General features: G+C 45.1%; 1 protein-coding gene across 2 annotated transcripts; it reads right to left on the reverse strand.

The window, feature by feature from the left end:
* ATP6V0A4 (ATPase H+ transporting V0 subunit a4) lies at positions 1-27,249 on the reverse strand. Of its 2 annotated transcripts, XM_030478707.1 has the most exons (21): positions 27,087-27,249; positions 25,034-25,245; positions 24,461-24,539; positions 23,565-23,659; positions 22,097-22,222; positions 21,610-21,701; positions 20,424-20,550; positions 20,029-20,111; positions 15,628-15,721; positions 14,037-14,249; positions 13,469-13,619; positions 12,539-12,678; positions 12,073-12,230; positions 11,525-11,618; positions 9,656-9,774; positions 8,533-8,749; positions 6,836-6,943; positions 4,752-4,886; positions 3,660-3,777; positions 1,538-1,709; positions 1-430 (listed from the first exon to the last, which is right to left on the reverse strand). In XM_030478707.1, exons 2-21 carry the CDS (start codon positions 25,148-25,150, stop codon positions 337-339), a joined length of 2,532 nt encoding a protein of 843 aa, XP_030334567.1. In that variant the 5' UTR covers positions 25,151-25,245; positions 27,087-27,249; the 3' UTR covers positions 1-336. The 2 variants fall into 2 exon arrangements, with proteins under 2 accessions (XP_030334567.1, XP_030334566.1); XM_030478706.1 differs by lacking the exon at positions 27,087-27,249 and having other exon boundaries at positions 25,034-25,728.
* Positions 27,250-27,616: the final 367 nt, after the last annotated feature.

Genomic DNA, 27,616 nt, shown 5'->3' on the forward strand with positions numbered 1-27,616 from the left:
TTGATTATTAAGAACCAATTTAATTCAAAAGCTGCATATCTCCTTTTTCCAACCAAGCAGTAGGCAGCTGACCTGACCAAATGCTGAGGACCAGGTACTTGGCAAAAACATCAGTGGAGACACTCAGCCAAGGGTCCAGCTATCCTGGCTGAGGTAGTTCAGCTCTCAGCTGATCCAGCAGTATATGTGAATGTAGCTAGGATATTTTCATCTACAGCTGCTCTTCTTTCAAGGGCCACATGCCATTCTGTTTCATCCCATATACCCTCCCCTGTGGGTGAGCTACCACAAGAAAATAGAGCCTGGTCTGAGGAGCAAAGCAGCAATGCACTGGATTCACTCTTCTGTGGTGCCACTGATGATGTGCTTGAAGGAGAATGGAGAAAATTTGTACCCAGCTCCCTCGTAGAACTTGTTCTGGAACTCCACCCTGGGGAGGAGCAGAGCAGGGTGTCAGTGCTGCCCAAAGGCAAGGACCTACCTTCAGCTGAGAGGCCGAAATGTGGTACCCACGGGAAAAGGGAGACCATGAGAGATGGGGGTCTCTAAGCCAGCAACATAGGCTCCTCTAGAGCCAGCAATGAGACATAGGCAGTCCAGGGAGCAACCCAGCATGCATCAAGCTTGGCTCTTCATCCCTCAGCACGAAAATGCTCTTTGTGAGGCCAGTCAGCAGGACCTTGCCTGCCCTCTGAACTGCTTCTAGCAGCTCTGAGAACTGGGATCACTGCCTGCTGGTTGTACACACTGGTGGGAGACAGACATCTCCCCTTGCACAGTGACAAACAACTGCACCACAGTTTGCAGTGTTTGTGGTTTGTGGTGGGATGTTATGTGGTGAGAAAGGCCACAGCTTGGGTGTTCAGGCATGATGCCAAGTTATGGTGCTGATGAAGGGTGACTTGTTATGCTGGTCTTGCTTTACATACTAGTCTGACGGTGTGCCACACCCGCTGTCCTTCTCTGGACTGACATCTAGTTAAGGCAGATACAAGCTAACTTGAAACTGATTTGCCACAAAGCCAAAACAGGCTGGAGCTCAACCTGGGCTAATGGTACAAGTGCTGACCCAGGTTTACAGCTGGTTTTGCAGCCCCAGGTGAGCTCTTGCTGCCACAGCTCCAGCTCTTGCTCCCCAGCTGTCTTGTTTGATGGTAACCCTTGGTGGAATGCACAACCAGTGGTGCAGCTGTGATGCCTTCAAGCGTTATCACGCAGGTCAAGGTAGCCTTGGTGTCTCTGCATGTTTACCAGGGCAGAAATGCAGGTTGTGATTTGCCACATGTGCCCACAGCCACCACAGGCTCAGGAAGACAGGCAGGTTGCTCCGAGGAGCAGCTCAGAGATGAAGCAGAGAGCCTGGACCTCCCTTTGGAGGAGTCTCCCTTGCTTCATTGGCCAAAGGAAGGGGACTGATGTCCTAATGCTTAGGTACAGACAGCAGGTCTAACACGGGCCGGTATGGCCGCCTGTCTTCACAGCCTGATCCCGCCTAAAGATTGCTCCAGGTAAAGCTCCAGAAGACCTCACCACCTACCAGTGCAGACGCAAGGCATGCAGAAAGGCTGAGAGCCCCTCCATGACCAGCAGGATGGCTACCGTCAGCACTGCAAATGCCGCAAAGATGATGAAGATGATGATAAGGCCAGCCCAGCTGCTGTTGCTTAACCCGACGTGCAACACCATGGTCCAAAGGACCTCTGACAGTTCTGCAAAAGGAAATAAAGGGAAAACAGTGCTGAGCAACAGCTGTGGACAGACAGAGCATACAGTCTGGAAGCTCACCCATGTTTCCCAGTTAGAGGAGTTGGCCTAGGATAAAATGTACATGACAGCAATCATGTACGGCCACCCTGCCTCTCCATGATGACTGGGGAAGTAAAGTGGATGCAGATTGTTTTCCACTGGTCGTCTTCACTGTGTTGGAAGCTGATGGTGCTGTTTTGGCTTGGCTTTGCAGCACAAGTTTATGCAAGCACACTACCACGACTGCTATTACCCTGGCGTGATACAGTCATCAATTTCATTTGCACCTCTTTAGCATGGCAGATAGGCAGTATGTGGAGCCTTCTAGGACTGCCTGCTGCTAAATCCCAGTGAACATGATCGATTGACATAGTCAATACATACGTAGACTAGGTTACAAGCTGTACTGATTGATGCTAGCTAAGTCCCACAGGAAGCACTTCATCCCCATTTGTTCTCCAAATCACTTCTCTTAGGGTGCCATGGAGAAGCTGTGGTGGAAAATACAAGGTAACTGGTTGTTCATACCCAAGGCAAGCCATATTAGTGTTTAGATTTCTTGTATGCTCTTGAAGATTTCTTTTCCTGCACAGGTTTATATCAACATTCACAGCACTGGTATATCTGATGTGCCCTGTCAGCTCAATATTCCTAACTTAACTACCCCAGTCACTCAGGATAGATTCATGGCTGAGCAATTTTCCTCTTGTGATGCAGGCAAAGCAAGGACTTTGCTCAGCTCTCTTCTATCCGGATGATCCAGCCACCAGTTCAGCCTTCCATTTTGCCAGTCATTGGTCCTTAAGCCACAATCAGATTCAATAACCTGTTACTCTAGGTGACAACAGATGCAAGGGATCCCTTGCAACCCCTGCCCTCAGGAAAAAAACTGTCAATGCCAGTTTATAAGGCTGGAAAGGAACGTGGTGGTTTTCCAGGCAGAATTCCAGGCAGAATTCTGACATAACACATAGGACTGCCCTTAGCTAAGCTTTGTAGTTGGTTTATTTTCTTTTACTTAGATACCTGTTGTCCATGTAAAAGCTAATGTGTATCGGCTTCCATGTGACTCCTACCAAGCTTATTTCTGTGCCTAGAATTATAGCTCACCCCTGCCAATCCATGGCATGCCCCCTCCTTTTGTTTTCCTTTAGTGTCTGACCAATTCTTTAGGGCAGGCACAATTCATAGCCAGAGGCAGTACAGCAGTATTAATAAAAAACATTTCAGAAAAATTAGGGTCATTGAAAAGCTGAAGTTCCAGCCTGAGGCAATTTCTAGTATTTGAGCATGATTTGTTTTTATCTTAAATCAAGACAAAACACATTGAAATGCTGTACATTTCTCATGTATTGTGAGGATCTAGTAAATGCTACTTGGGAAAAATCCCAGTGAAAATGAAGAAGTCCAGGAGGTCCTGAACCAGATTTTTTCTGATTTGCTGAACCCAATCAAAATAACTATTTCAAGTCATTTTGACAATTCATCTGCATACCTTAAGGCTATAGCAAGTGCCTCTAGGGCAAAGAAGCTATGGTTCTCATACTTCCTTTACCTCTATGGACTGGACTATCCATTTGGATTGCACCTCCCTAACCCTAACCATGCCACACACCGTAAGGACTATTCCAGAGGAGTGGTTACAGAACAGCGTGGGAAAGGGCCCCCAGTCAGTAAATGCAGTCAGGAACTGCCTGATATACAGCTACCAGGGATCACCACTGAAAACTAGAGATGGCCACCACAAAACACTTGGATTGATCTGACCTAAAGCAAAATATTCTGACACAGAAACATCCACAAGGAGAATTTTGATCTCCTGGAGAAACTGGTGGCAATAACCAAACACTGGCAGAAGCACTGATCGAGATGGAGTTGCTGCTGAGGTAACCAGCAGGTAGTCAATCACTCACGTGCATGGGCTAAGCTCAATGCCCAGAGCCGCAAGTAGGATGCTGTGTTGGAGATGCAGCCAAGGCAGTATTCAATGGTATGGATAGCTTGGTGGACAAATATGTCTCCAAAATTGAACTGAAACAAAATAAAACCAAACACTTTTTATTAGTTCTTAGTACAGGGCTTCCTCGTTAACAGATCAACACTACACCAAAGGATCTTCATACTCCTCTCTTTTCCTTGCTATGACCTGAGCAACACAATGATATTTCCCAGATAGAGACTGCTCTGAAAAATGTCAGTTCTGTATGAGCTTCCTATACACTATCCCCAGAGAAATACAATTCCAGTGAAAAGCAAATATTCAGGAAACAGCTCATATTCCAGTCATATAATTTCAAATCTTTACATGTCAATCCAACTGTTACCAATCTTTGTGATTTGTTACAGAAGCAGAAATTCTTAGATAAAATAGGAGTTTTCAGACTGTCTATCTATTGGCATACCTGTTTGGGGAGATACACCAAATAAGCACATCTTCTAAGACTGTGAAGATTCCCTGTGACTGGGAACAGCCAGCTATATCCACACTCGATATTGCTGGTACTCCCAACTGCCACAGACACTTTTGTCAATTTTTTAACTGTGGTGCTGCATGCTGCAGAAGCCCTTGACAATATCTGCCAAAGGAAAACTTTTCTCCCTAGCCAGCACTGCAGGCTGCCAACTTTTAAACAGTCCTTTGCAATTTAAAAGAAGGAAAAAAACCTGACTCTTGGGGAAGGCTTGACCTTCTCTGGGTGCGATATGGAAGTGAAAGAATTGCCCCTAGTGAAACAAAGCTTCAGATTTGTAAGAATGCCTGTCCTCACCAGGAAGCTTGAGGTTTGTAAGAATGCCTGCCCTTGCCCTCCTAAAGGAAAAAATGAGAGGAATCTGTTCTATGAAAATTCAAACCTTACTCTGTTTGGAAACACAAACTGTTACAACAGTGTGCCTTGGTATCTTGTTAAAAAGAAGGGCTGGCAACTCTGCAAAAGGCTCCTGCTTGACTTTGTGTCTTCTACTATTGTGTCTGTCTTAAGCAGTTTTTGCCCACATTTTCTTACCTCTTCATCACCATCTTCATGTCCTCCATGGCCACCACTGTGGTCTCCCTGGGAAGCTTTCTTGGAATGATTAGTCTCCGGGACATCTATCTCATTTTCTCCTCCAGGGTTTCCTGAGATGGCTTGAGACCGCATCTTTCGGAAACAAAATGTAATATGTCTTTTGTGTCATGCTACAGGTTGATACCAAAATGAAGCAGACCATGGCACAGAACTCCATCAATGTCCTCATGATGGGCAATATATGAAGGACTATATCATGAACATGAGAAAAATTTTAACAGCAGTCAGTCATCATGGACCACAGACTGAGTACTCCTGCGGAATGGCTAATAATACTTAGATATTTTCCATCCTAGAGCATTTTCCGGTGATTCCAACTAATTTGGAGCTAGTCGCTACTCTCACAATGCACTCTTTATACCTATCATTAAAAGATCCATCACTTTAGACAAATGAGAAAACTGAGGCACATTAAAACTGATGATCTCAATTAGATGGGTGCAAATCAAAGGAATTAGCATCAAGTGAAAAGGAAATGGAGCCTGAAAGGATCAGGTGACTTGGTGAAGGTCACACAGTTCCTGGGTACAGGCAGAAATGCAGCTCAGATCTCTTGAGTCATTTCAAATTGACAAAAACTTCATGACAACTCATCTCCTCTCCATAATCATTCTTTGTAGAGCTTTTCTAGAGGCCTAAACAACCTTATCTGAGCTTCTCTCCAGAAATGACAGCACAGCATAAGTTACATTATATGACTGTAACAGTCCTATTATACAGCATAACAAAATACGGACCTCACAGCTTCTGTCAGGTTCTGCCCTGTCACTCTCTATAGCTTCCATCAGGTTTCATGGGCAAGGACTCATGGTAACATATTGTTTCCTATTGCAGCCGTGATCATTGTCACGCCCGCTTTATCTTTGCTTTACCTGAATGTCAGCATAGAGAACAGACTTTGTTGCAAACACATAAATCTGGCTAAATGTAAGATGTGATCACACAGCTAACATATGAAAATTAGGAACAGAAATACAGGGGCATAATAGGAGGTGGGGAAAAGCTGTCAGACCTTGCTAGCACCAAAGCAGGAGATGGAGTCAGCCATGTCAAGCTTTCATCCAAATCCCAGAAGAATGACAAAATAAGAAATTACAGCTCAGAGGCAGGGTTGAAAGGTCTCCCAGGGACCTGGCTTGCTGGTATAGGTCAGAAGTGACTGGGTTGGAAAAGGTCAGGCAGCACAACCAGCATCTCTTTCTTCAAATGGAAACATCTGTGCCCTATAAAAGGTACTCCAGGCACTAACTCCAACTATAAAGAGAAGTAAATCCTGACAGACAAGTAAAGTCCTGTTAGTGTAATAAAGGAGAGAATTAATGAGCAACTGGGAAACTGCAGCTGCCGCAGTTACGTGCTGAAGAGCTGGGCAAACCACAGAGCCCATGGGAAGGAGGGTTCTGTTAATGCGAAGGCAATCACTTAGGGAAGAAAGCACCACTAGAAAGCGCACCACAGCTTTTAAATCAAGCCTCGTCTCCAAGCAGCACTGACCTCTCCAAGGCCAGAAGTATCACAGATGCCCTGCTCCTACAGAGCAGCCAACCAGTGGTTAGTGGTGCTTGTGGACTCACAACCTAGGTCTTTGCCCTGTCTTGGCTTTATCAGTAGTTCAGTCTTTCTAAACCTTCTCTGGTTTTGGATACAACACGTGAAAGAGCTCGGTGCCAGCTTAACTCCTCTCCCAACAAACAGAGGATGGCCTTGTGAGCAAAGCTCCCACTTCCCTTTTAGATGGCTCAGCCAAATGTACATACACATGCTTTTGGCACATGTGCCATAAAACACAGTTAGAAATCACCAGAGAAACTCTGATATGGTCTAGGGTGAGGTGCCCCTGCCCACGGCAGGGGGGTTGGAACTAGATGATCTTAAGGTCCTTTCCAACCCTGACTATTCTATGACATGATTCTATAACAGAGAAAAGCAGAATCAGACCACTGCAAACAGTTTTTGGGGTCTGTCTCCTCAGCTTTGCCTTTGCTGTACTGAATCCCTTTTGCCTGATCCACATTCCTTACCATGCGCTGTGCTTTCTGGTGGTTGGCTCGGAGGATGAAAGGTTTAATTAGGAGCATCCAAGGAACAGCAATCAGAGCAAATATGACCAAGAAGCTCTGCACTTCTTTCTGAAACACAAAACAACAAGAGCAAAAAGTTGCTTTACTTCCTTTAACCAACTACAGTTACAATTAGAAACCCAATTGTATAAAATGGTATTTTTTTTATAACAACAGATATACTCCCTGTATCAGTTGAGCCTCCTCTGCTTGTAAGGATATGAAAATAAACGTATACCACTTTAGGCTCCAGAAAGCACTGCCAGCTAGAGGTTGCTGGAGACTCAGAAATGAAAGGCATTCATGTTGGAAAGGGTTAATTTGCCAAAACCCAATATTTCTGACTTGAACCTGGCTGTCCAGTGTCCCAAGTGAATGTCCTAACTGATGGGTGAGCAAGTGAGTCTGCCTTGCTTTGATCAACTTAGAAACACTGCAGTAAGAGCCAAGTCATTCAAGTCTTTCCCTGGAAAGCAAGGAAACCAGGATATGCTCTACATTTGCAATTCCAGAAGGGAATTGAATCTCCATAGCTTAGGTTTGATAATACACTGCTCCACAATGTAAGGCGTTCTGTTGCAGTGCGCCACCTGTATCACTGTCCTAACATAACTGTACTTGAAGAAGGTAAAAAAAAAAACCAAACCGCAAACCAAAACCACCCCAAACTACAACTTTTGCATTATTTTAAAGCTGTCTCAGATTTCCAATCACTTTATGGTTGGTCTCATACAATCTCTGCATTCAGACTACCCAGGTGGATGGCACAGACAGTTACTGGTGGGGCAGTGTGATAGGAATATAAGAATAAAGTACCGTCTTGGAAAGGCTTTGGGTTGTTACAAAGCAAAGTGTTATCTAAAGACTTTTTGAAGGCTGGGAAAACTGTGTTTTCCCAAACTCTCCTGCAACCTTAATGTAGTTAACTTGGAACTGATTGGGGTTCTCTACTAACTGACTCACCAGAAGCCCTAAAACTGAACTCATGTTGAAAAGCCAGTGTGAAACTGTATAGCTGTAAATGCATACGTCTGGCTGGAGGTAGCATTTGCTTGCAGATTCTTCACTGATGCTGCTGATGTAAAACCAAGCAAGAAAAAAAATAATCCATGCTCTGAGCAAATAAATAGGGATGACTTTAAAAGAAGTTTCCTCTTAGGGGAGATTTCTTTTTTAAAGTGAACTCCCCAAAGGAGGTATTTCTGGCAAAAAGTTGCCAGAAAATCCTTTAGCTACTTCTATTTTTCAGCTGAAAATATAAAGTTTTCAAGTTTTCCAAAGAAGAAGTAAGAAATTATCAAGGTAAGGAAAAGCTTGCTTTGTCTCTAGCACCATGCTCAGACTTCAGGACAGCACATCTGCTGTACCCACCTTTGCATATCTAGAACACCTTTCTTACCTTTTTTCCCCAAAAGCATCTTAAATTGCATCATCATTCTTGTAAGGATGACACAAAGAATGAGGTTTCCTCTGCATCAGTGACTGATAGCTTCACTGTCCTACCTGTCTTCAAGGTCAACACAAATACCAGAGGAACAAACTTCTCTTATGTGACTGGCAGTTGTAATTGAACTTCTGAGCCTGTTCCCTATCTCTATGCCCACTCTCCACACCACCCACTGCGAACCCAAAACCAGCAAAAGTGGATTGATCTATACCTGATGCTGATATAATGGAGCATTTGAAGCGTCATTGTAGCTGAACAGAAACATATTGATGAAGTGGATGAGGATGCTTGGTGCACTCTGGGATGAGCTGACATCAAAATGGCACCATTTGAAAATAATCATGAAGACTAGGTAGCCAAAAAGAGAGAGAATAAAAATCATCTCTGGAATGAACTGAAGGATAATGTTTATGTGTTTCTTGAAGTAGCTGGAAAGAATCAAGAAAGATAACTGCAATTAATACACTAGGTATTAATACAAGGTCGCACCCCAGTATGGCAGTACAGTACACTACTTAGTCATTGGAAAATAACATAAGAAACATCCAACTATCACTAGCTAAGAAAGAAGTCTGTAATTGCAGTCTTTATCAATGAAAGCCATTATTTAAATACAAAATCTTTGTCATACTGATTCTTTTCTAGGTTTTTGTACTTGACTCATCAGTATCTCAGCACCTCAAAAGACTACTACATTGAAATAAAAGCTAATTTAAAAACATATGGCTAATTCACAAAGTTAAGCATTTTATACACTGAGGAAGGTCAGAACGAGGTGCAGAATCAACTCTGTAAGGCCAGTCCTCCTCTCTGTCATCTGCAAACACTTTCCATCCTTCAAGGTCACTACACAACTTCCCACTTTGGAGAGTATCTCAAGACAGTAGTGTCAGCCCCTCCACCCTATCATTATTTCTTATTTTTTTCTTGCAAAATATAGAGGCAGAGTTACAGACATGCACACCCACAGACCCTGACCAAAGGCTCACTAAGCCAGGTGAAACGCATACACGCATACTGTGCAAATTTCAGTGTGGCAAAAATTATCAATAGTGGTAGGTGAGATACATTTTTAAGTTAGTGCACTTCAGTATTTCTGCAGGATCAAGCATATAAGAGAGAAAGTGAAAAAGAGAATTTATCCAAGAGAATATCTGCAATGTGACAGCTGTCCTTCTGGCCTTCAGACTCAGCACTCTACCAGCAGTGGTGTGAGTCAGTCAGTGCATGGGGCATTTCTGCTCGCACTGGGGAAAGGACAAAATTCAAGTCATTGCTCTGAAATATGAGGCTTTCTCTGAATGAAGTACACTAGTTCAGCGAAGCAAACTTACATGTGATTGAAGAGACTGAGTATCACCCCAAAAATCATGTGCACTATCCCTATGACAACTGACATCTTCATTTTGTAGGAGTTCAGGAAAGTCAGCTTGTTCGATGCAATACTCCAGATCTTTGGGGAAAGGAGCAGAGAGAGACAGAAGAACAAGATTTTCAGGTGTATGATCAATAGCAGGTTTTTGACAGTTGTTGCTTTGACACCACCAACTTATTCCTACCAGTTCTAGTACGAAGATAACAAATGATGGAAATCTAGATGTTCCTTATAATACTTTTCACTCTGCCAAGCTTCCCATCTAAAAGGTATAAAGTATTATCCTCATTTAACAGAGGAAGTAACAGGGATTTAAAACTATGTGACTTTGTTTCAGTCCTCCAGAAACCAAAGGTTGGTAGCAGAGCCTAGGTCTTTTCAGTGTCATTCCTTGCCCTTAGGAGTCATATATCCATTAGCAGAGGTGGAAAGGCATGAGAAAATCCCTTCTGCTGCTAGGTAAATTCGTTCCACCTTCACCAGAGAAGTATCCAGGGCAAAGCATGTTCAAACCTTTGGTTTGAACAAAAAACGCCTCATTCCAACACTTTGACCATGGAGACCAGATTACTGCCTGCTCCTCTGCAGTAACTTTTCAGATGTGCTGGGACAGTAATCATATGCCTCTTCTCAGTCCTGCCTTTTTTATGCTACAGAGCGCCAGGGCTGCTTCTCCTTTTTTCTAAAACTTCCTAGACCCCAAAGTCTTCTGACTTCAGAGATGTGATGATGAACAGATGAACAGAATGAAGACAGGATTATTTGGAAGCCAAAATACTAATTTATGAGCCTTTGTACAACATAATTTGCCTCTTCTTTGGCTATGAAAGAGACTGCCTAGCCTATTAACCTCAGGGTGAGTATTTTCCAAGATACACCTCAACCATCCTGTCAGGACTTGCAAAATGTAAAGAGCCACCATCCTTCTGGGCAGATGACATGGGTAATTTCCACAGAGAGGGCCATGCAAGGACTGGTGCTTTCCAGTCCACAGCTTCCCTGCCAGCACTTGTCAGCAATTCCTCCCTCCCAGCAACGGGTACCAGCCTCTCAAGCAGGCAGCAGCCAGGGTCAAAGAGGGGCTAGCCTAAGTTAACCTAAATTAGGGATGTGTCAGGACAACGTACAGAAAATTCAGCTTCCTCTGTCAGGACTTAACTGCCTATGTCCTGGACACAGCTTTAGAGCTGGGTTTATGAAAAACTTACTGTAAGGTCAATGTCTCTGCAAACCAGGGGAAGCCGGTGTTTCTTTGTGTGACCAACTGAAATGAACACACATCCAGCAGAGCAAAGGTTAACCGGCTAACACGAAGATCGAAACAGGAAAGCTTGATGTTAACAACTACGTTTCAATACGTGATAAAGACCGAATGGCAAGAAAAGGGAAATAGGACACAGAGAAGAAAATGTGGAGAAGTCAACTAATACTGGCATATAGTTCACACTTCACGCAATAAATAGACTGCATGGAAAACAGGACTTCACCTTCAGACTTGTGAGGTAGCTCTGGAATGGGTTAAGTACTCAAGTAAGGAAACTGAGTCCAGCAGTCTGGTGACAGGACAGAGACTGCAGCACAAGACCACTCTCCAGCAAAATCGAAGTTCATTCCTGCTTACCATTTTGCTGCTGCCTGTGCAAAATGGTCAGCAATATATATATATATAGATTGCTATAGAAAAGCATCATGACTATGTAAAGAACAGGCAAAGAGCAAGAAGTGAAGAGCAGAGCTTCAGGAGACAGAGCAGGGAGCTAGTGATGTACCTGATACGTAGAAACAGAAATGAAATACAAATTATCTTAGAGCAATTTAATTTAATTACCGGATCTATTCCAAATGGATATGGATTTCCAGAGTAGACTCCTGGGACTGCCGGATCCAGCTGCAGCTCCGTACTGCCCAGAAGCACCTCCTGGCTACAAGAGGAAAGGGAAATGACCTTTGCAGCTTAATCTCACCCTATAAGCCTACAGTATATTTGTGAGATGTGCTGAGGACTACCACATGATATCTGTCACTGACTCCAGCCTTTCTGTGAACTGTTATCCTGGGCTTGTGTGCATGTGTGTGTTTGTAAATGGGTCCTGCACAATGACAGTCTCCATTACACCGATAATTCTCTATGCATCAGTCCCGGACACCTGCAGATTTTTATGCACATCAGTGCCTGAACAAACAGGCATGTTCCCCGGGACTCTACATTTACATTTCAATAGTGAGCTCGTTTGTGTGTGTCAGACAAAACCTCTGATTCATTCATGACTGCATCCACAGCAGGGAGTTCTTCCCTTCCCCAAACAGGCAGTCACTATGTCTTTCTTTCAAAGTCTACGTGCTGCATTTGGTGTATTTTCACATTTAGCCACTTACTTCCAAGTGTTATTTCTAAACATGGCGATGATATGCCAGGAAGAGCCAAAGATGTTGAACGATTTGGAGAAGCAGTCATTGTAGATGAAGCCAGTGTACATGGAGAATACGCCCATGAGCAGGATCAGGTAGCGCCCACTAAAAAAGGTGTTCCAGATCTGAAGGAGGAGAAGGCAGTGCTAGTCACCAAAATACCGGCAGTCCCATCAAATAGTGGGCCTTAGCCAACGGGAGACATGACTGTACTGATCTATCTATATACAATAATTCATAGGAAACTCTGGAGCCCTTGGGCCCATTCAGGTCTCTGGGTAGAAGTAGACAGAATTACTTCTCAAATCTCTGCCTCACAAGCATCTTTGAAGGAGCTCCACTCATCCTTTGGGAGGCTGGATGCCCCCTTTTCAAATGGGGATGATGAGCCTTTTCCTACGCTAATAGGGTGCACCGGCTCCCTGGTACTCACCTCATTAGTGCTTTTCTGGGCCAGAAGGCTCTTTTCATTAATGACCATCCAGAGTGCAAAGCCCAGCATGATAGCGCCATGGCCACAATCCCCAAACATCACCGCAAACAAGAAGGGGAAGGTAATGATAGTGTATGGAGCTGCAGGAAGGAAAGGACAAGAAGCTCAGCCCCTCCTAAACAAAAAGGTCTCAGCAGAGAAGCAGTTCACCCCACTGGACCATTCCTCACTGCAGCTGCCCTCAAAGGTCTCCATGATCCCTCCCCTACTCACCAGGTAGTCAGATCTAGCGCAGAACTAGCTTTATCATCAGATTGTCCAGTATGACGTGCATTTTCCTTGCAATTTTAGCCTTCATTTCTTGTCTCACCATAATAAACACCATGCATAGACAACTGCATTCTGTTTTGTAACAGAATGATGTACCTGAAGTTTACTATCCTATTTCTTAGTCTTAGCCTCAACAATCCGAGTTCATCCAACCCTTCCCACGGGCCCCCATTTTTAGGTTTCTGTTCATTCTCAGTGGTCTCTTTGAGATTCCTTACCATTATTTCAGGCTTTTATCAGGTCCTTTTGGGTTTTTTTTGCCTCAGCATGATGAGCTGAGTTCATCATGCTGAGGCAAAATATTATATTTGCCTTGTGAGCTTAGGTCTTTTCCTCAGAGGTGCTACCTCACCATTTGCTCCCCATCCTGTATTTGTGTAGTTATTATTCCTGCCACAATCAACCACTGAAGACTGAAGGCCAAATTCTTCGCCTGAGAAAATCCATGCCTATGCACCAAACAGTATAAATTTTTACCAGCAGAAAATATCATTCAGCTATCTCAATCACCAACGAGTGAATGCTTTAGGATAGTGACAGAGCTCAAAGGCTTTATTTTAGCTCTGGCGAGCCAGGTGCAGGGAGATGAGTGTTTCTCACCTGGGTTAATTTCTCTGTAGTTGCCCACACCATATGCATCCACGATGCTCTGAAATCCTGCTGTGAACTTGTTGGTCCTGTTGAAGGTGGGTGGTGCCATTCTGGTATGTATAGCGGTAAGGATAGGAGCAATAGCAGAGCCACTGCGCTCCTGCAAACCCAGTGACAAGGACAGATGCAGTCAGGGTGGCTAACAGAGAAGAATCAGCCCCACAGCACTACGGTCTGCATCCAAACATGTGCAGGCAGCAACACAAAAGCTGGGCTCAAGAGTGTTATACCTCAACCCTTTTTCTAATATCCAGATTTTTCCATATTCTGTGCTATTGATTTGTTCAGGGAAAGCTGCCAGCATTGCTGACTCATGGGTCAATCACAAACCTGCTAAGATTTAATGCTGACCTTAAACTCCCTGAGGCCAAGCAATCATGCAACAACCTCTACTTTAATTAAAACAAAAAAGGGAGCACAACATCAGGGTAACAAAGAGAAGTCTGAACATACGCTCAACATATAAACAATAAAGTTTGGGTGAGATCTTCAGCTACCCAAAATGTTGGTCTCTTACCATTCCCTGCTGGAGAGCTCTTTTTATCCGGCTAGCATCAGCCACTGGGAACCAGATCTCTGCAATGACGCACTGCTGGCTGATGTCAATGTTACAGCAATTCAGGATGTGGTAGACGGCCTTGATTTTCTTCACCTTGATCCTCCAGGACCACAAGTTTTCTGCTGCCTCATGCAGCAGTCGCTGGCAATGGGACTTGGTTTGGGCTATCACCTGTAGGCACAACACAGGCAGTGCTTGAGACAGGAAAGGCATAGGTGGCATGAACTACACAGCAGTTATTTGGGGAAGGCAGTTGGAAGAGAGTTGTGGAAAGGGAGTGATTTGTATGAATGTGTGGGGTATCCTGGAGGATAGTGCGTGCAGATCTGAACACAGGAGCACTTGACACCAGGTGCACAATGCTGTTTACTAAGGGCTTTCCCTGCATGGCCTCAAGCCTCTGTAAATGTAGAGCAGACCACTGGGAGTTACTGAGCTGTGGGGTTGGCCATGCACTCCCACCCTGCCATCTCCTGCAAGCAGCTCTGTGCCATTAACTTGGGGCACATCACATCCACGAGTGTGCCTGCACTACTAGAGCTAAAGCTCATAGCCCTGATGGAACCTCCATGCATGATGTGGCCACCGCAACACTGCTGCATAAACAAGTGGTAGAGAGAACGTGTTTTACAGACCTGTGTGGTCTAGAAGCTCTGCTACAAGCCAGCAACCTGGCTGCCCATGATGCTCAGGAGTGAAAGCCAAGTTTGGAAGCAGACTTGAGTGCTTGCCTGGCAGTCACAGGTGTTCACAAGAGGGGTGACAGCAGGATGTCAAATGCCAGATGGGCCACCTCAGGTAAACAGGGTATCTGCTCCCTCTGGCCTCTGGACCCACTGACTGTCATGTGTGACAATACAGAGGTCACAGGCAGGAGTCCCTCCCAAAGGTGTGAAGTCCTGATACACTATGTTGATATACAAGCTAGTGAGTACCCGTAACAACTGAACTTGTCATTTTCAGTCTTGTGTTAAATGTTGGAATAAAGAGGTTGGAGACTTCTATAACAGCAGTACTGGCTTTCTACTGCTAGTGTGACAAGAACCCCAAGATTTCCTCAGTAAAGAAAACCTAATTTAAATATAAAAGAAATCTTTAGAGTACTACAGTTGTGACCAAACAACTTTGTGAGCTGCTGTAAAATCTAGATGAAAACACTTTGGATCATGTGCAATTTGGTTACAATACCTGCAGCCTGCTGATGTCCTTAAATCCCACTCTGTAGCCCCATATCATAAAGTCTAAATCTCTGACCTCTGCATGGCCAACAGCAGCAAGTAGTTTTTGGGTCCCTCAAATGGAAGGCAGTCCCCCAGCAGCTCCAGGGGGGTATAAATGGGCAGAGCAGAGCACAAGCACTGGTCTCCGCAACCAGTGGGAGGACCACTCCTGGGCTGACAGCTTCATGCCCAGCGCCCGGCCAGCTCTTCACAGCCAGCTCCCAAAACAAGCCTGGGATCTGGCCATGGTCACAGGGCGTCAGACAGGACAAATATCTGGGCAGGTCACACTTGCAGGATTCAGACCTCAGTAAAACTGCTGCACTTACTGTGTTTAAATCCTCGATCCTTGTGTTGACTCCGTCAAGCATTTCTCGGCGCTCGGTGACAGACTCTGGGCAGGGATAGACTGTGGCATGAAATCTAGCCTCAGTAAGAGAGAAGTGAGAAACACGATTTATTTGACTGAGTTTTCTTCCTCTGGACTTTTTTCAGCTCAAAAGATGGGGAAACTGTACTTTATTCCTCATCCAGTAATATATTCTTCTTACATACTACAAAGTCATGCCTGGTCTCCCAGAAAGGTCGACAGAGGTACATTTACGTCTTCATGAGAAAAAAGATCGTTTCTAGCTGAAAAAACAGCCTCTGTCTCAGGTGCTACAAGTTACATGATACTATACAGTGGTCAGCACCCCCCTCATGCCCACAAGCTGCTAGAGCAGCAAAGAGCCATAGAAAAACCCACCGTGGCAAAGGCAGCTCCTTTAACACAGTAGCCAACAGATGTCCCTCTTGCACTGAGGCTGGAAAAATACCTTGTCCCTGTACTACCCTCTCCCAGTCACTGGGAGAAGGCATCAGCTGAGCTACTGCTGCACAGCAAGAAAACACCCTTCCTGCCTGCAGGCTGTGGATGTGAATAACTCTGTTAAAAAAATAGAAAACGAAAAGAAAAACAAAAAGACTGTATTTCCAGGGTGAAACAAAAGGAGGATGATTGTACAGCCGGCTCTTGAATTCTGGTCCATCTGTTTGGCTAGACAGCTTGGGAGCAAGGGAAGGATGGGTGAGAGCAGTAGCTGTTATGTCAGCTTAGATGTGGCCAGGCCAGTAGAAATGCTTTTATAAGCCTACCCCCAAGGCTGTATTTGGGAGATCCAGCTGTTTTGTTTAGTATGGTATAATTTGGGCTTCTAATACAAAAGTGAAGGTCTTATCTCCATGCAGGTTTTGTATACTGCTTCATCTATAGTATACAACATGATCTTCTCTAGTACAACTGCAAGTCATACCTGCGTAAAGGTGCTTACACTAGTACAGCACACTGCGACGTGGCAAAGCCACTATATGAACCCAATACAGCCAATTAGAAATAAGTTGCATGTCTCTCTGAAAAGTGTACAGTTACCTGTTCTGCCTGCAAAACAAGTCCCAGAGTATACTTCATGCATGAAGAGCAGGCACAAGGAGTTCCCACTGGGACATCACAGACCACAAGGTGCGCTGCTGCAAGGTTCTGTGGCTACAAGCTTCAACGGAACTGAGGTGCTGCAGTAACTAAAACAGCAGAGATCCTTCAGTTTTTTCCTATTCAGTTTGTTCAGCAATGCGTAGTGCTTGTGCCAGCCCTGCCACTTCAAGGGCATTGTAAATGTCATCCTTCAATATTGCCTCAACAGGTTTGCAGGAAGAGATCTCACTCCTCTTTACAGAGCGAAGATCTTCTGCCCACCTAAGGCAACACACCTCTACCATCCTGCAGCGGACTTACGCTGAGTTAGGGCTGCTGAAGGGCTGCCTTTCTGCACGTGAGATGAATTAAAAGAAGATGTAATAGGGTCATAGGGGTTCATCCCTGTTTAAGAGACAAAAATGTGCATGCTCTGTGTACAGATAAGTGTCATGTTCTGGCTTTGTCTGAGCACAGAATATATCACCACCTGCTCTCCAAAATCAGTTCCAGCACACGCAGAAGCAAGGACAGTTGCAAATTGAACAAAATGTGCTGCAATTTCCTAGAGATCAGCGCAGAGCCGTGTTCAGTGACAGCACGTGCTCTTCAGCTAAACTTCCCTTTCCAGAATTGAATCTTTCCTCACTCAACACCTGGTATTCATTTCCAAAGGTTATTCACCCTACCTAATTATTTCCATCTTCTTATTCTTCACAGCTCTTAGTTCATCTTTAATAAGGATTTTTAATCAAACTTGAAAGCTTATTCCTCCATGCTGTACAGTTCCCCCATTTCCAATAACGTTATTGCAGCAGTGTTGCTTTGATGTTTTAACAGCCATTTTGCATACCGAGTATTGGCTTTGCCCTAATGGCACAGACATCTCTGAAAGCTCCAGGAGAATTCAGCAGGGAATCCTTACATTGATAAACCCAGTTTAGTATTCACATTAGCACTGACGCAGCCGCAAGAAAAGGAGGAAAAGAAAAATTCGCACGTTTTCCTCCTCCCTGCTCCCTCTACACCTTCCACTAATAAATTTGTGCATGGACTTAATGCTCATGAAATTGGCAGACTAATGTTACCAATTAGAGTCAAGCAGGGACTACAAGCGTAACCTGAGGCACACTGCTCTGCAAACAAATCTTAGCCTGCCTTGCAGGAGACTGGCTTATACCAGTCCCATGATTTTTGCAGGGTATTTACTTGTCATGAATGATGACTTAGTGCTAAGCAGAAATGTCCTGCTGGGGCTGGAATGACAGTGCCATCTGCTTTAGGTACAGTTAACCCTGCCTTAAAGATGGACGAGACCAAAATAACTTTGCGTTATGTTCCAGGGATGGCTGATGGCCCACAGAGCACAAAAGAAGAATCACAGGATTTATACATTTAAAAAACTGCCACTCAGCAAAACATCCCTATATATGTGCATATTAGCAAGCAAAAGATTTGAAAGGGCAGAAGAAAAGAGGTAGAGGATGACTTCAAGGGTAGCCTGATTACCCGGCAATAAATAAAAACCAGTGCACTAGCACTGCAAAGGATATCCTGCGAATTCGTCTCAGGTAGGTATGTTTTTCTTCAGTTACAAGAGGCTGAAAGAAACTAGTCTAAGTTCCTTTCTATGAACCTACCACCACATCCATGCCAGTAGCTTATAACAACTTTGCATGTCATGGCCCACCCTGCAGGCATCTGCTCACACTCCCAGCTGCATCCCGCTGCAGAAGGTCGTGCCTCTGGTTTGGATGATTCTAGGTTCAATCAATAATGAAAATGCTGACAGGAATTGCACTGCCTGTTCTTTTACTCCCTCCCCAGCAAAAAAACAGTATTGGGCTTTTGACTGCAGGGAATTTAAGTTGCACCAGGGGAAGAAAAATGAAAAATAAAATCCTCCAAAACACAGCACCTGCAGCACTCTGTGGGCAACCCCAGCTAGCTCTGAATGTATGGTCTGGCAGCTTGCAAGGCCATCAGCACAGGGGCAGATGCAATGGGAAATGTTCACCACCAGCAACTGCCTATGAGTGCAGAAGGGGAGTAGGGTACTGAACAGCATCTGAAAAGCAGGAGAAGAAATGGGCCATAGGCAGGAAACTGTAATCCAGAAGGAGAATGAGACTCGGTGAAAACTCGAAGACCACTGGCAGCAGCAGACTGATCCTGCACAGTGGTGATGGATCATGTCTGAGGTTCAGGATCAGAAAGCAGTGACTGAGAGCTGGGAGTCTTCCCCCAGCTGGCCATGCTCCTGTGGCTTCTTCATAGAGAGAGATGCCCACCTCAGGAGGGCTGAATTGCTCTTAGGATGAGCACTGCCCTTCACTGCCTACAGAAGGCATCTTGGAGGGCCCAATTTCTAATGCAGGAATTGCTAATAGTCTAGTCCCCAGGGATCTGTCCCTTCATGGGACTGAACTCAGTTATCCCAGCTGGATGAACTGATCATCCTGCTTTTATTCTGATTAAAGGAAGGATGTAAGGAAACACCTGCCTTAAGTGCACAAGTCGGGTAAGAGCAATTGCTCACCCCCTTCCTGTGACCTTCTGCAGCCTGCAGGCGCTTCGCTGACCCCACTTGGCCAAGACGATATACCTGAAATGGGTTTGGTGACAACAGGCAGATCCCGTCGTCAAATCTGATTTACACTGCAACAAAGCCCATTGGTCATCAGCGTTATGAAAGAGTAACAAAATATTCAACCTGAATTACCTTTTCAAGATGCTTAACAGGGTGGAAATAAGGCAGGTTGTATGAAGCTTTCATTTCTTTCCTGGGCTCTGTCTCTGATTACACAGATATTGCTCTAAGGCCTTGGGAAGGGATTGAATAAAATACAGCATCCTCTTTTTCATGAGGAAATGCAGGAAAGCTTGAGAACGGGTTGGGGATTACCATGTTCCCAGTGCCCAAGTTAGGGCTCCTGCTTTTCAGGGGAAGGATGCTGAATATTTCTTAAAGACCATGCCCCTTTAAGATATCCCAAGTCAAAAACCTAACAAGTGAAGCTCGAAGATCTTGAAGTCACTTTGGAAAATTTAGGACCTTGATTTCCAAGTGCCAAGGTGATGGACACCTTTCATGATTAAGAGCAGCAGAGCTGAAGAGCAGAACGGAGCTCGGTGTCAGAGCTGACTGCCGGAGAGCTGGAGATCTGATCTCCAGCTCCAAATTCAGCCAGCCCGAGCCAACAGGTAAATCCCCCCATAGGAGTCCCTGCCATGGAGGTATTTACTTGCCTCTGCCTTGCCCACAGGACTGCCTTACCCGTCACAAATCTTCTTGATTTTTTGCTTAAGCTGCTCTCCTTGATAGAAGATAATGAACACGTTCTTCTTCACCTCTTCTCTCTGCAACACAATTCAAGAAGAACTTGATGCTACCAAGAGCGAAGAGTCCCTGTAACACAGCCACCTTGCTAGGGTTCACAAGCATCTTAACCAGGCAGGAAAAGTAAGCGTCAATAATGACAAAAAGGGAAAGCAATGTCAAATTAACTTATTCCATCCTCAAACCTTCCCACCTTTATTCTACAGGCTGCCTTCAGACACCCAGCTCTGGTGAGGCAGCTGGTGCTGCAGCACAGCCAGGGCACCAGTTTGGTTCCTGCAGGTCAGGCATGCATGAAAAGCAGCATGAAGCAATAACAGGTTGGCACCTACTGTGACAGGGTCTTCCAGGGGGGTATCCATTTCGGTGTACTTCAGGTAGACATTTCCCCTGCAGGCTCGCCACAGTAAACGCTCAAAGTGTATCATCCGCTCCCTCTTTATTACCCCTGCTGTGAATCTGAGTAGAGTTAAAAGATAAATAAATTACAAGCCCATTCTAAGTCTTTTAGGACCTGTAGCACAAATGATTTTACAGTCTCTCGTTTCCTAGTCCATGATAGCCATGGTGCTGCTGTTACTGTAGGCACTACTAGGAAAGAAGTCCTTGCTCAAGCTTGGCTCTTGTCTCAATCTGCTGACTTTATCCTGTTGTTCTTCTTTAAAATATTCTAAGTCCTCCCCAGACCAACAGAAAAAGAAGAGACGAGACAATCCCAGCTAGAAACAGAGGAACAGATTGAGGCTTAAAGTCACACAAACAGAGAGTGCCTGAATGACAGAGGAAGGAGGTAGCAATTCTGAAGTGGTGGTTTATCTTTACTCCCTCCTGTTCTCCTTTTCCCAGAAAGCACCAGACTGCACCTTTGCAGCATGACATGCTGGTATACACTCACCAAGGCAAGCCCTCTGCAGGCATATGTTTGCTCATAAGAGTTGAACAGGACTTCAGAAATAGCAGCACGAGCAGCTAAAATCACTAGCCTGAAGGATCACTATCAGCAACTTTCACCACACTTAGCTGATGTATACACAAGGGAAAGCTGTTTGAGTGTATGCTGTCCACTGAATTACCATTAGCAATACGTGCAGTGGCGTTTCCACTCCCTTATCTCTCACCCTCTGTGTCTCACTGCTTTCTATCGCAGACAAAGCCCACTGCAAGCAATCCTACAGCTTTTTGTATGGTTAGACATCTATCCCTAAAGACCAGCCTGGTAGCCAGATGCCTGTGTCCAGAAGCCAGAGGTGAGATGTCAATTTTCAGCCAATACCTACTAAGGGGTCACTGGAATTGGTGGTCTGGAAGTAAATGTCCATTTGTCCCACTGATCCATAACTTGACCATAGTTTTAATGATAACTTTGGAGGACAGTCACTCTTTCATCTTCACTAAATATCTATACTGAAGAGGCTGGTGAGCAACCTCTGCTAAGAAGCCTAAGGAAGTGTACCAATGTCAGAGCTATGGAGGGCAGGTGGGAAGCCTGGCCAACCTGGGGCCATCACCAATACACACCCCAGCTTCGCAGCTGCAGCAGGAGTGCTTTTCAGCTCCAGCAGTCCAGATGTATCTTCACTGAAGAAATCATCTGGCAGATTGGTTTCTGCCTGGAAAACATCAGTTTAAAAAAAAAAAAAATTCAGCATTTCCAGCTTGAAAACTATTTTCACATTTTTCTCCTGACATTTTCTCCCCAAAGTTAGCTTTCCGTAGAGATTTAGACCAAAGGGAAAAAAATAGGTAAACTGTATCTTAGCAACTGAAAAGCATAAATGCCGTTTTCAAAGAGATCTGGGAAGCGATTTCTTGAGCCCCATTGACTCATGGAGCAATGCAGGCTCCAAAGTGACTGAGGTGCTTTTGCAAACATATCTTACTGGCTTGTGGTAAAGACCGATGGGTTTTGATTAAAAATCAGTAACAGCAACACATACCAAATTAAAATGTTAGTACTTTTAGGAACCTTCCACATCTCTGTTGGAAGAGCAAAGAGGCCTCTCACCTCAAAAAAGTCCTGAGTTTTTTTCAGCAGATGTTTGAGCTCCATCAGCTCGAGGAAGTTCTGCTTCAGCGTTTGCTGGTTCTGGTTGGCTTCCAGCAGCTCAGCTTCAAGTTTCTCCAGCACGGTCTGTTTAGGGTCCAAGTACATCCATAAAAACTCTGAAGCAGACCAATGCTTCAGCTAACACCACCTCTCAAACAGATGGTTGGGGTTTTTTTCAGGAGGGAAGACACAAATATTCAATGAGCACTTTAATAAACACCAAGTTTGTAGGAAGATATTCATCAGTACCAATGCCTCATTTTCCCATTGCCACATTCCCTGCTGGGTGCTTTGTCCTTTTCTGGCATTAGAGTTCTGACTCACCTGACCAAAGCACAGACAGGTAAGTGGGTGCATGTAGGGGTATCAGCCTGCCTTGGCACCTCTGTGGTTCCTGCAGGACATCTCAGACCCCATGTGGACTGGCTGTCACACCTGAAAATAGGTTGACTACAAAAGCAGCCTACACACACCCATTAGCTTACATTCATAGCTATCAGCCAAAAATTAGGTGAAGATGAATGTTCTAGGTGGGTCTAGAAACACACCAGGCAACCACCTTGCTCATGAAGCTGAAGCCCTTGAAAAGCACGGTATTTCTTTCTAGTCATGAACATGTGCAAGCATTTAAAAATTACCCTGTCAGTAACCTTAGCTTCCAGCTGAGCTAGAATAAACCATCCCTTGCACAAACAAAAGCAAGGCACAAATACCTATGTCAGGCCTCAATATTACTGTATCATAACCATACTCCTACTAGGACAGACAGCCCTGAGGTTCTTATGCAATGAAGCTGGTTCTAACATCAGCTCACCATGTTCCAGTATTTAAAGGGTGGCTACAAAGAAGATGGAGACTCCCTTTTTACAAGGTGTCACATGGGAAAGAGGCGGGTAATGGGTACAAGTTACTCTGGAGGGGATTCCAGTTGGACGCTTGAGGAAAATTTTTCACAATCAGACACTGGAATAATCTCCCCAGGGAAGTGCTGGATTCCCCAACATTGGACATTTTTAAAATGAGGCTGTACAGGGTGCTGGAACATCTAGTCTAGGTCATGCTTTGCCAAGAAAGGTTGCATCCTTGAGGTCCCTTCCAACCTGGTATTCTATGATTCATCACCAAAAAACTTCTTGTTCTCTCCTACAGGGTGATGGGGATACCTTTCCATTAATATGTGGGACCAGAAGGATGTTTCACAGAGGATGGTAAAAAGACTGGGCTCCTGTAGGAGTATACAGTGAGACCAGGCTTAACCTGACTGCTCAAACAGCAACTTGGGGAACACTTCCACAGGCAGGGAGAGCTCTGCCAGCCTCAGCTACCAGATGCTTTCTTGCAGGGGAGGGCTGTATCAAGCAAATCACACAGACATCCTGGTGCACATCCCCTTCTCTCTCTCTTTGGTCCGCTCCAAATTCTGTACCTCCATATCAATCATTTCTCGAGGCAGAGGGGTCTCTGGGTACTTTTCTAGTTTGACCATCTCAACACTGTCTCCCATATGATTTTCCAGAAAACCTGCAAGGAAAAGACACAGAAGTGTCTATACAGAGTTGTTCCTGCTGCACCATCCTGGCCACCAGCTGCTGCTAAGGCCCCTGTCAGGACTGAGGCATCCCCTGGAGGTGTGACAAGAGGAAGCGATATACAAGGGCCATCATCCAAGTGCATACACCCATTCATCAAAAACTAGAGACCTGGCAGCATCCTTCCTCAGTGAGGACTCTGTTTCTCCTGAAGTCACAGTAGCTGGAGCCCTCAACCCTGGAACCCACAGCCAGGATGGAACCCCCTTGCTTGGGCCAGTGAATAAGACACACAGCAAGGTCAGGTTTCATTCCTCTGCTCTACAAGGGCAGGTGCTACCAGAGTGGCTATAGGACTGGTGGGGAAGTGCAGAACTCACAGAACACACGTCCATGAGACAGCAGACACCACAAGCATTGCTGCTCGGGCTTTAAGGGTTTGTCCCCAGGCTGAAGCCCTTGGCCACAGGAGGCATGTGTGCACTGGTGTAACAGTCAGGTTATCTGGATTAGCCTCCTGCCCAGCCCCAGATTTATCCTGTGATTTTATATAAGCTAATTAACCTCCTTTCAGTTCAGTTAACCACTTTCAAAACAGGGGTAGCAATTTATTGCCCATATGGGGTGAAGTGGTAATTAGCTGACGCATGCAAAACATTTGCAGGGGCTCAGATGAAAACATCACCATTTCGCCACTAATTCTGCTCCAGAGTGTGAGAGCACTTAACAAAGAAATAAATCCCACACCACCAGTTGGCAGAAAGCCGATTGCATTTGACAAGCATTTACTTACGCATGATCCTCTCCAAGGATTCACACCTTCTCACTTCATTCACAAACTTTCTCTGGAAGCTGTTGACATTCGCATTCAGCTAAAAACAGGAGGGAAAACAAGCCTGGAGGCTGCACACTGCTGCGCTCATTTTTAGCATCAGAAAAGAATGAACGCCTCTGGTGCAGCTGGCTAACACTGCTGCATCTTATAGACACCCAGTGACAGGGCAATACCTTGTGTTTCCCTTATGGCCAAGGACATTGTAGCCTTATACTAGGCTCATTTCCAGCCAGCCTTGCTGTGACAGCATGTGTCAGAGATGGACTCTTATGGAGAGACCCCCTGCTTTCTGGTGGTGGAAGGAATCGTCCTAAGGTTGTGCAGAGGGTGCGAAGCACTGGATGGGGACTCAGGGATGGGTCAGGTCTCAGCATGGTGATTTGCTTTCAAATCAGCTTTTGGGAAGTCCCACTACTGCCATGGGCTTTTTAACCACCCTGCAGGTGCATCCTCCCCAACTGCTTTGAGGGAAGGAAAAGCACACCCCGGGGCACATCTCCCACAGCTCAGCATTGGCTGGGTACTACTCACATCTCTGAACTGGACTAGACCCAGCTCGCCGAGCTCGGCCACGCAGCAGTAGGCAGCCTCCACCTGCATGAAGAGCTGCATCAGGTTCATCTCCTCGCTCCGGAAGATTGAGGCCATTTCACCTGCCCTCCTCCAACCTGGGTGTCCGCAGGGGCCTTGGTGGCAGTGGCACAGTCTTCCTTACTTAGGGAGGTGCCAGAAGGTGAGAAACACTGCAAGAACGTTGCGATCACTGCGTTAAGATACTGGAAGCTAAGCCAATGCTGCCCATCGTGTCCTTCAAAAGAGTTTCTTTACCTCCTAAAAGTCTCCTCAAACCCTCAAATATGAGGCTTCATCTCACCAGAGCAGTGATGGATGCTGAAGTATGTATGTGACACAGGGAAAGAGGGGAGCCACTGGTCCTTAGGACGGATGATGAGCAAATACCCTGCCCTGTCTCCTGCCAGATGCTTCAGGCCACTGCACTCTAGCCCTTTATTTGGGTTTTGGACAATGAGCTTATGAAAAACTTGGTTTCTATTTGTCTTCGACAACACAGAGAAGAAAAATCATTATTTTCACCTTGCAATTAGATGGGTGAAAGAGGCCTGACTGGTTTTTCTCACTTTAATTGGGAGTGTGAACACAACACTGCAAACACGTGTCTGGAACATGTTATATGGGGACAGGGAGAAGAGGAGACTATTTCATTTAAATTAAAACAAATTTTCAGATTTAAAAAGCATTTTCTCCCCATAAAGGACTGTTTTCAAAATGACATATGCATTTCACAAAAGATCCCTTTGTCTATATGCTTCTTATTATTTACTTTCAATAACCTGAACATACGAATTGCCGTTAGTTGTTCTTGCACAAAATTAACTGATTGGCATGCACAAACACAGTAATTACTCTTTCCCAGAGAAAAACATGCAAGTAGATACACTTTTTGCATGCATACAATTTCATAGCAAGCCTACATTTTATAAATAGCAAAACTAAATCCCTTTATAACCTCACTCCTACTTGTTGTCAGGGATGGGAAGTCAATTGTCTCTCTCTCTCCGTGAACCTTGTCTTGCAATGCTTTTTAAAATGTGGATTCTAATAATTCTCTTTATAACATGTGAAAGATTTATCTGAAATATGAGAGAAGCACTTTGCAAGATATTAAAGGCTTGTTTAAGAAGAGCACCATAGTAATAAGCCTGTATTTGCTCTATTATCCTGTGAGTTTTCCTTTTCTGACTCTCTGTAGCCATTCACTAAATGATTTAAGATGTTGAAAATATAGGATAACAAGTAGCTTGTTAAAAGAAAACGTACAATGTGCCAGCTCCAGTGGGTTGAGTAAGGCTATAATCTTTAAAGTTGGTTGGACGTGTTTTAGCAAGCTATATTTTTCACAAGGAAAAAGACACAAAAGCTGCAAGAGAGCCTCACTACTCAATCAAGAAAGTAAAAAAATTCCTTAGCTCTTAGTTTAAAAGATCAGACTATTCCACGTTAACTTCTTTAGACTGATAATTGTGAAGAGACTATAATTTAAAACAGGTTTGTGCTTCTAAACCTGCAGTTAATTTCCATTAAAAAAGCATTAAAACCTTAGAATTAAAAGAACAAAACTCAAATGAAATATTTGGAAACATCTCAGTTAAACTGCTTCAAATCATCCAAGCCCAGGGCTCTGCTTTTCCTCGGTAATCAGCCAGCAAAACCCCCCAAAGGCTCACTTTCATCTTGATTTGGAATGAGAGCAAAATGAAAAATAAAAAGAGAAACCTCTTTCCAGCGAGGAAACCTTTCCAAGCCCTGCTGGGAAAGCTGAGCATTCACCCTCCATCCATTCCTGCAGATACAGGAGGCTTCCCAAAGGCACCTGCTGCCAGCCATGCCTCTATCAACATCCTCCCTCCCTCCAGTTTTTCGCTTTGGCAGAGGAACAGTTTCCCCAGTCGCTGTTTTCCAGCACTAGTGCACTGCATTAAAGTGCATTAAAGCACACCGGGTTTCAGGCAGGGTAAATGCCGGTGCTGCAAGTTGCTTTGGAGACGGTGTTACTCAGGTTTACCTCTCAGCCACTGCGCTCCCTTCCAGCAGGCCCTCTCCCTGGGGAAGGGGCGAGCTCTCCCCTCAGGTAGCCGGATGTCGCGTCAGCCGACGACAGCAGGATGGTGCTTTGGCATGGCTGCAGGCACCGCGCCGGGCGAGGAGGGCGGTAAGCGAAGCACCCTGGCCAACTGTCCTGTCTCGCACAGGGCACAGCAAGCCTTTCCTTTTAAGGTCAGAACTGGTCTGGACCAGAGGAGGGAAACCTTTTCTGCCCTGAAACACCCCTCGGGTGGTCTGGACCCAGCGCTTTCTGGCTCGGTCACAACCCCTATATCAGGTCTGCGACAAGTGCGAGCTGTGTTGCAGCAGCACACGGCTTGTTGAGACTAATAACAGATGGGGCATGCCGGCTCACACCGCCCTGGCCACCCGAAAACGAGCAAGAACCTTTGAAACCTGCTGTATACGGAGAGCTGTAAACCCATAAAAACTCATTTGAGAGCCCTGGATGGAGGATCAGTCGCCAGAGACGTGGAAGACTTCTGAGCT

The sequence above is a fragment of the Strigops habroptila genome, chromosome 3, assembly GCF_004027225.2.
Source record: "Strigops habroptila isolate Jane chromosome 3, bStrHab1.2.pri, whole genome shotgun sequence".
NCBI classification, from domain to species: Eukaryota; Metazoa; Chordata; class Aves; order Psittaciformes; family Psittacidae; genus Strigops; species Strigops habroptila.

Excerpts from the sequence above, each read along its gene's own strand:
- ATP6V0A4 (XM_030478707.1), bottom strand. The coding sequence starts at position 25,150 with ATGGCCTCAATCTTCCGGAGCGAGGAGATGAACCTGATGCAGCTCTTC. Across the intron at positions 22,223-23,564 it reads GAGAAATGATTGATATGGAG|ACCGTGCTGGAGAAACTTGA; the intron begins GTACAGAATTTG and ends GACCCTAAACAG. Across the intron at positions 12,231-12,538 it reads CCCAGAAAAGCACTAATGAG|ATCTGGAACACCTTTTTTAG; the intron begins GTGAGTACCAGG and ends CTCCTCCTTCAG.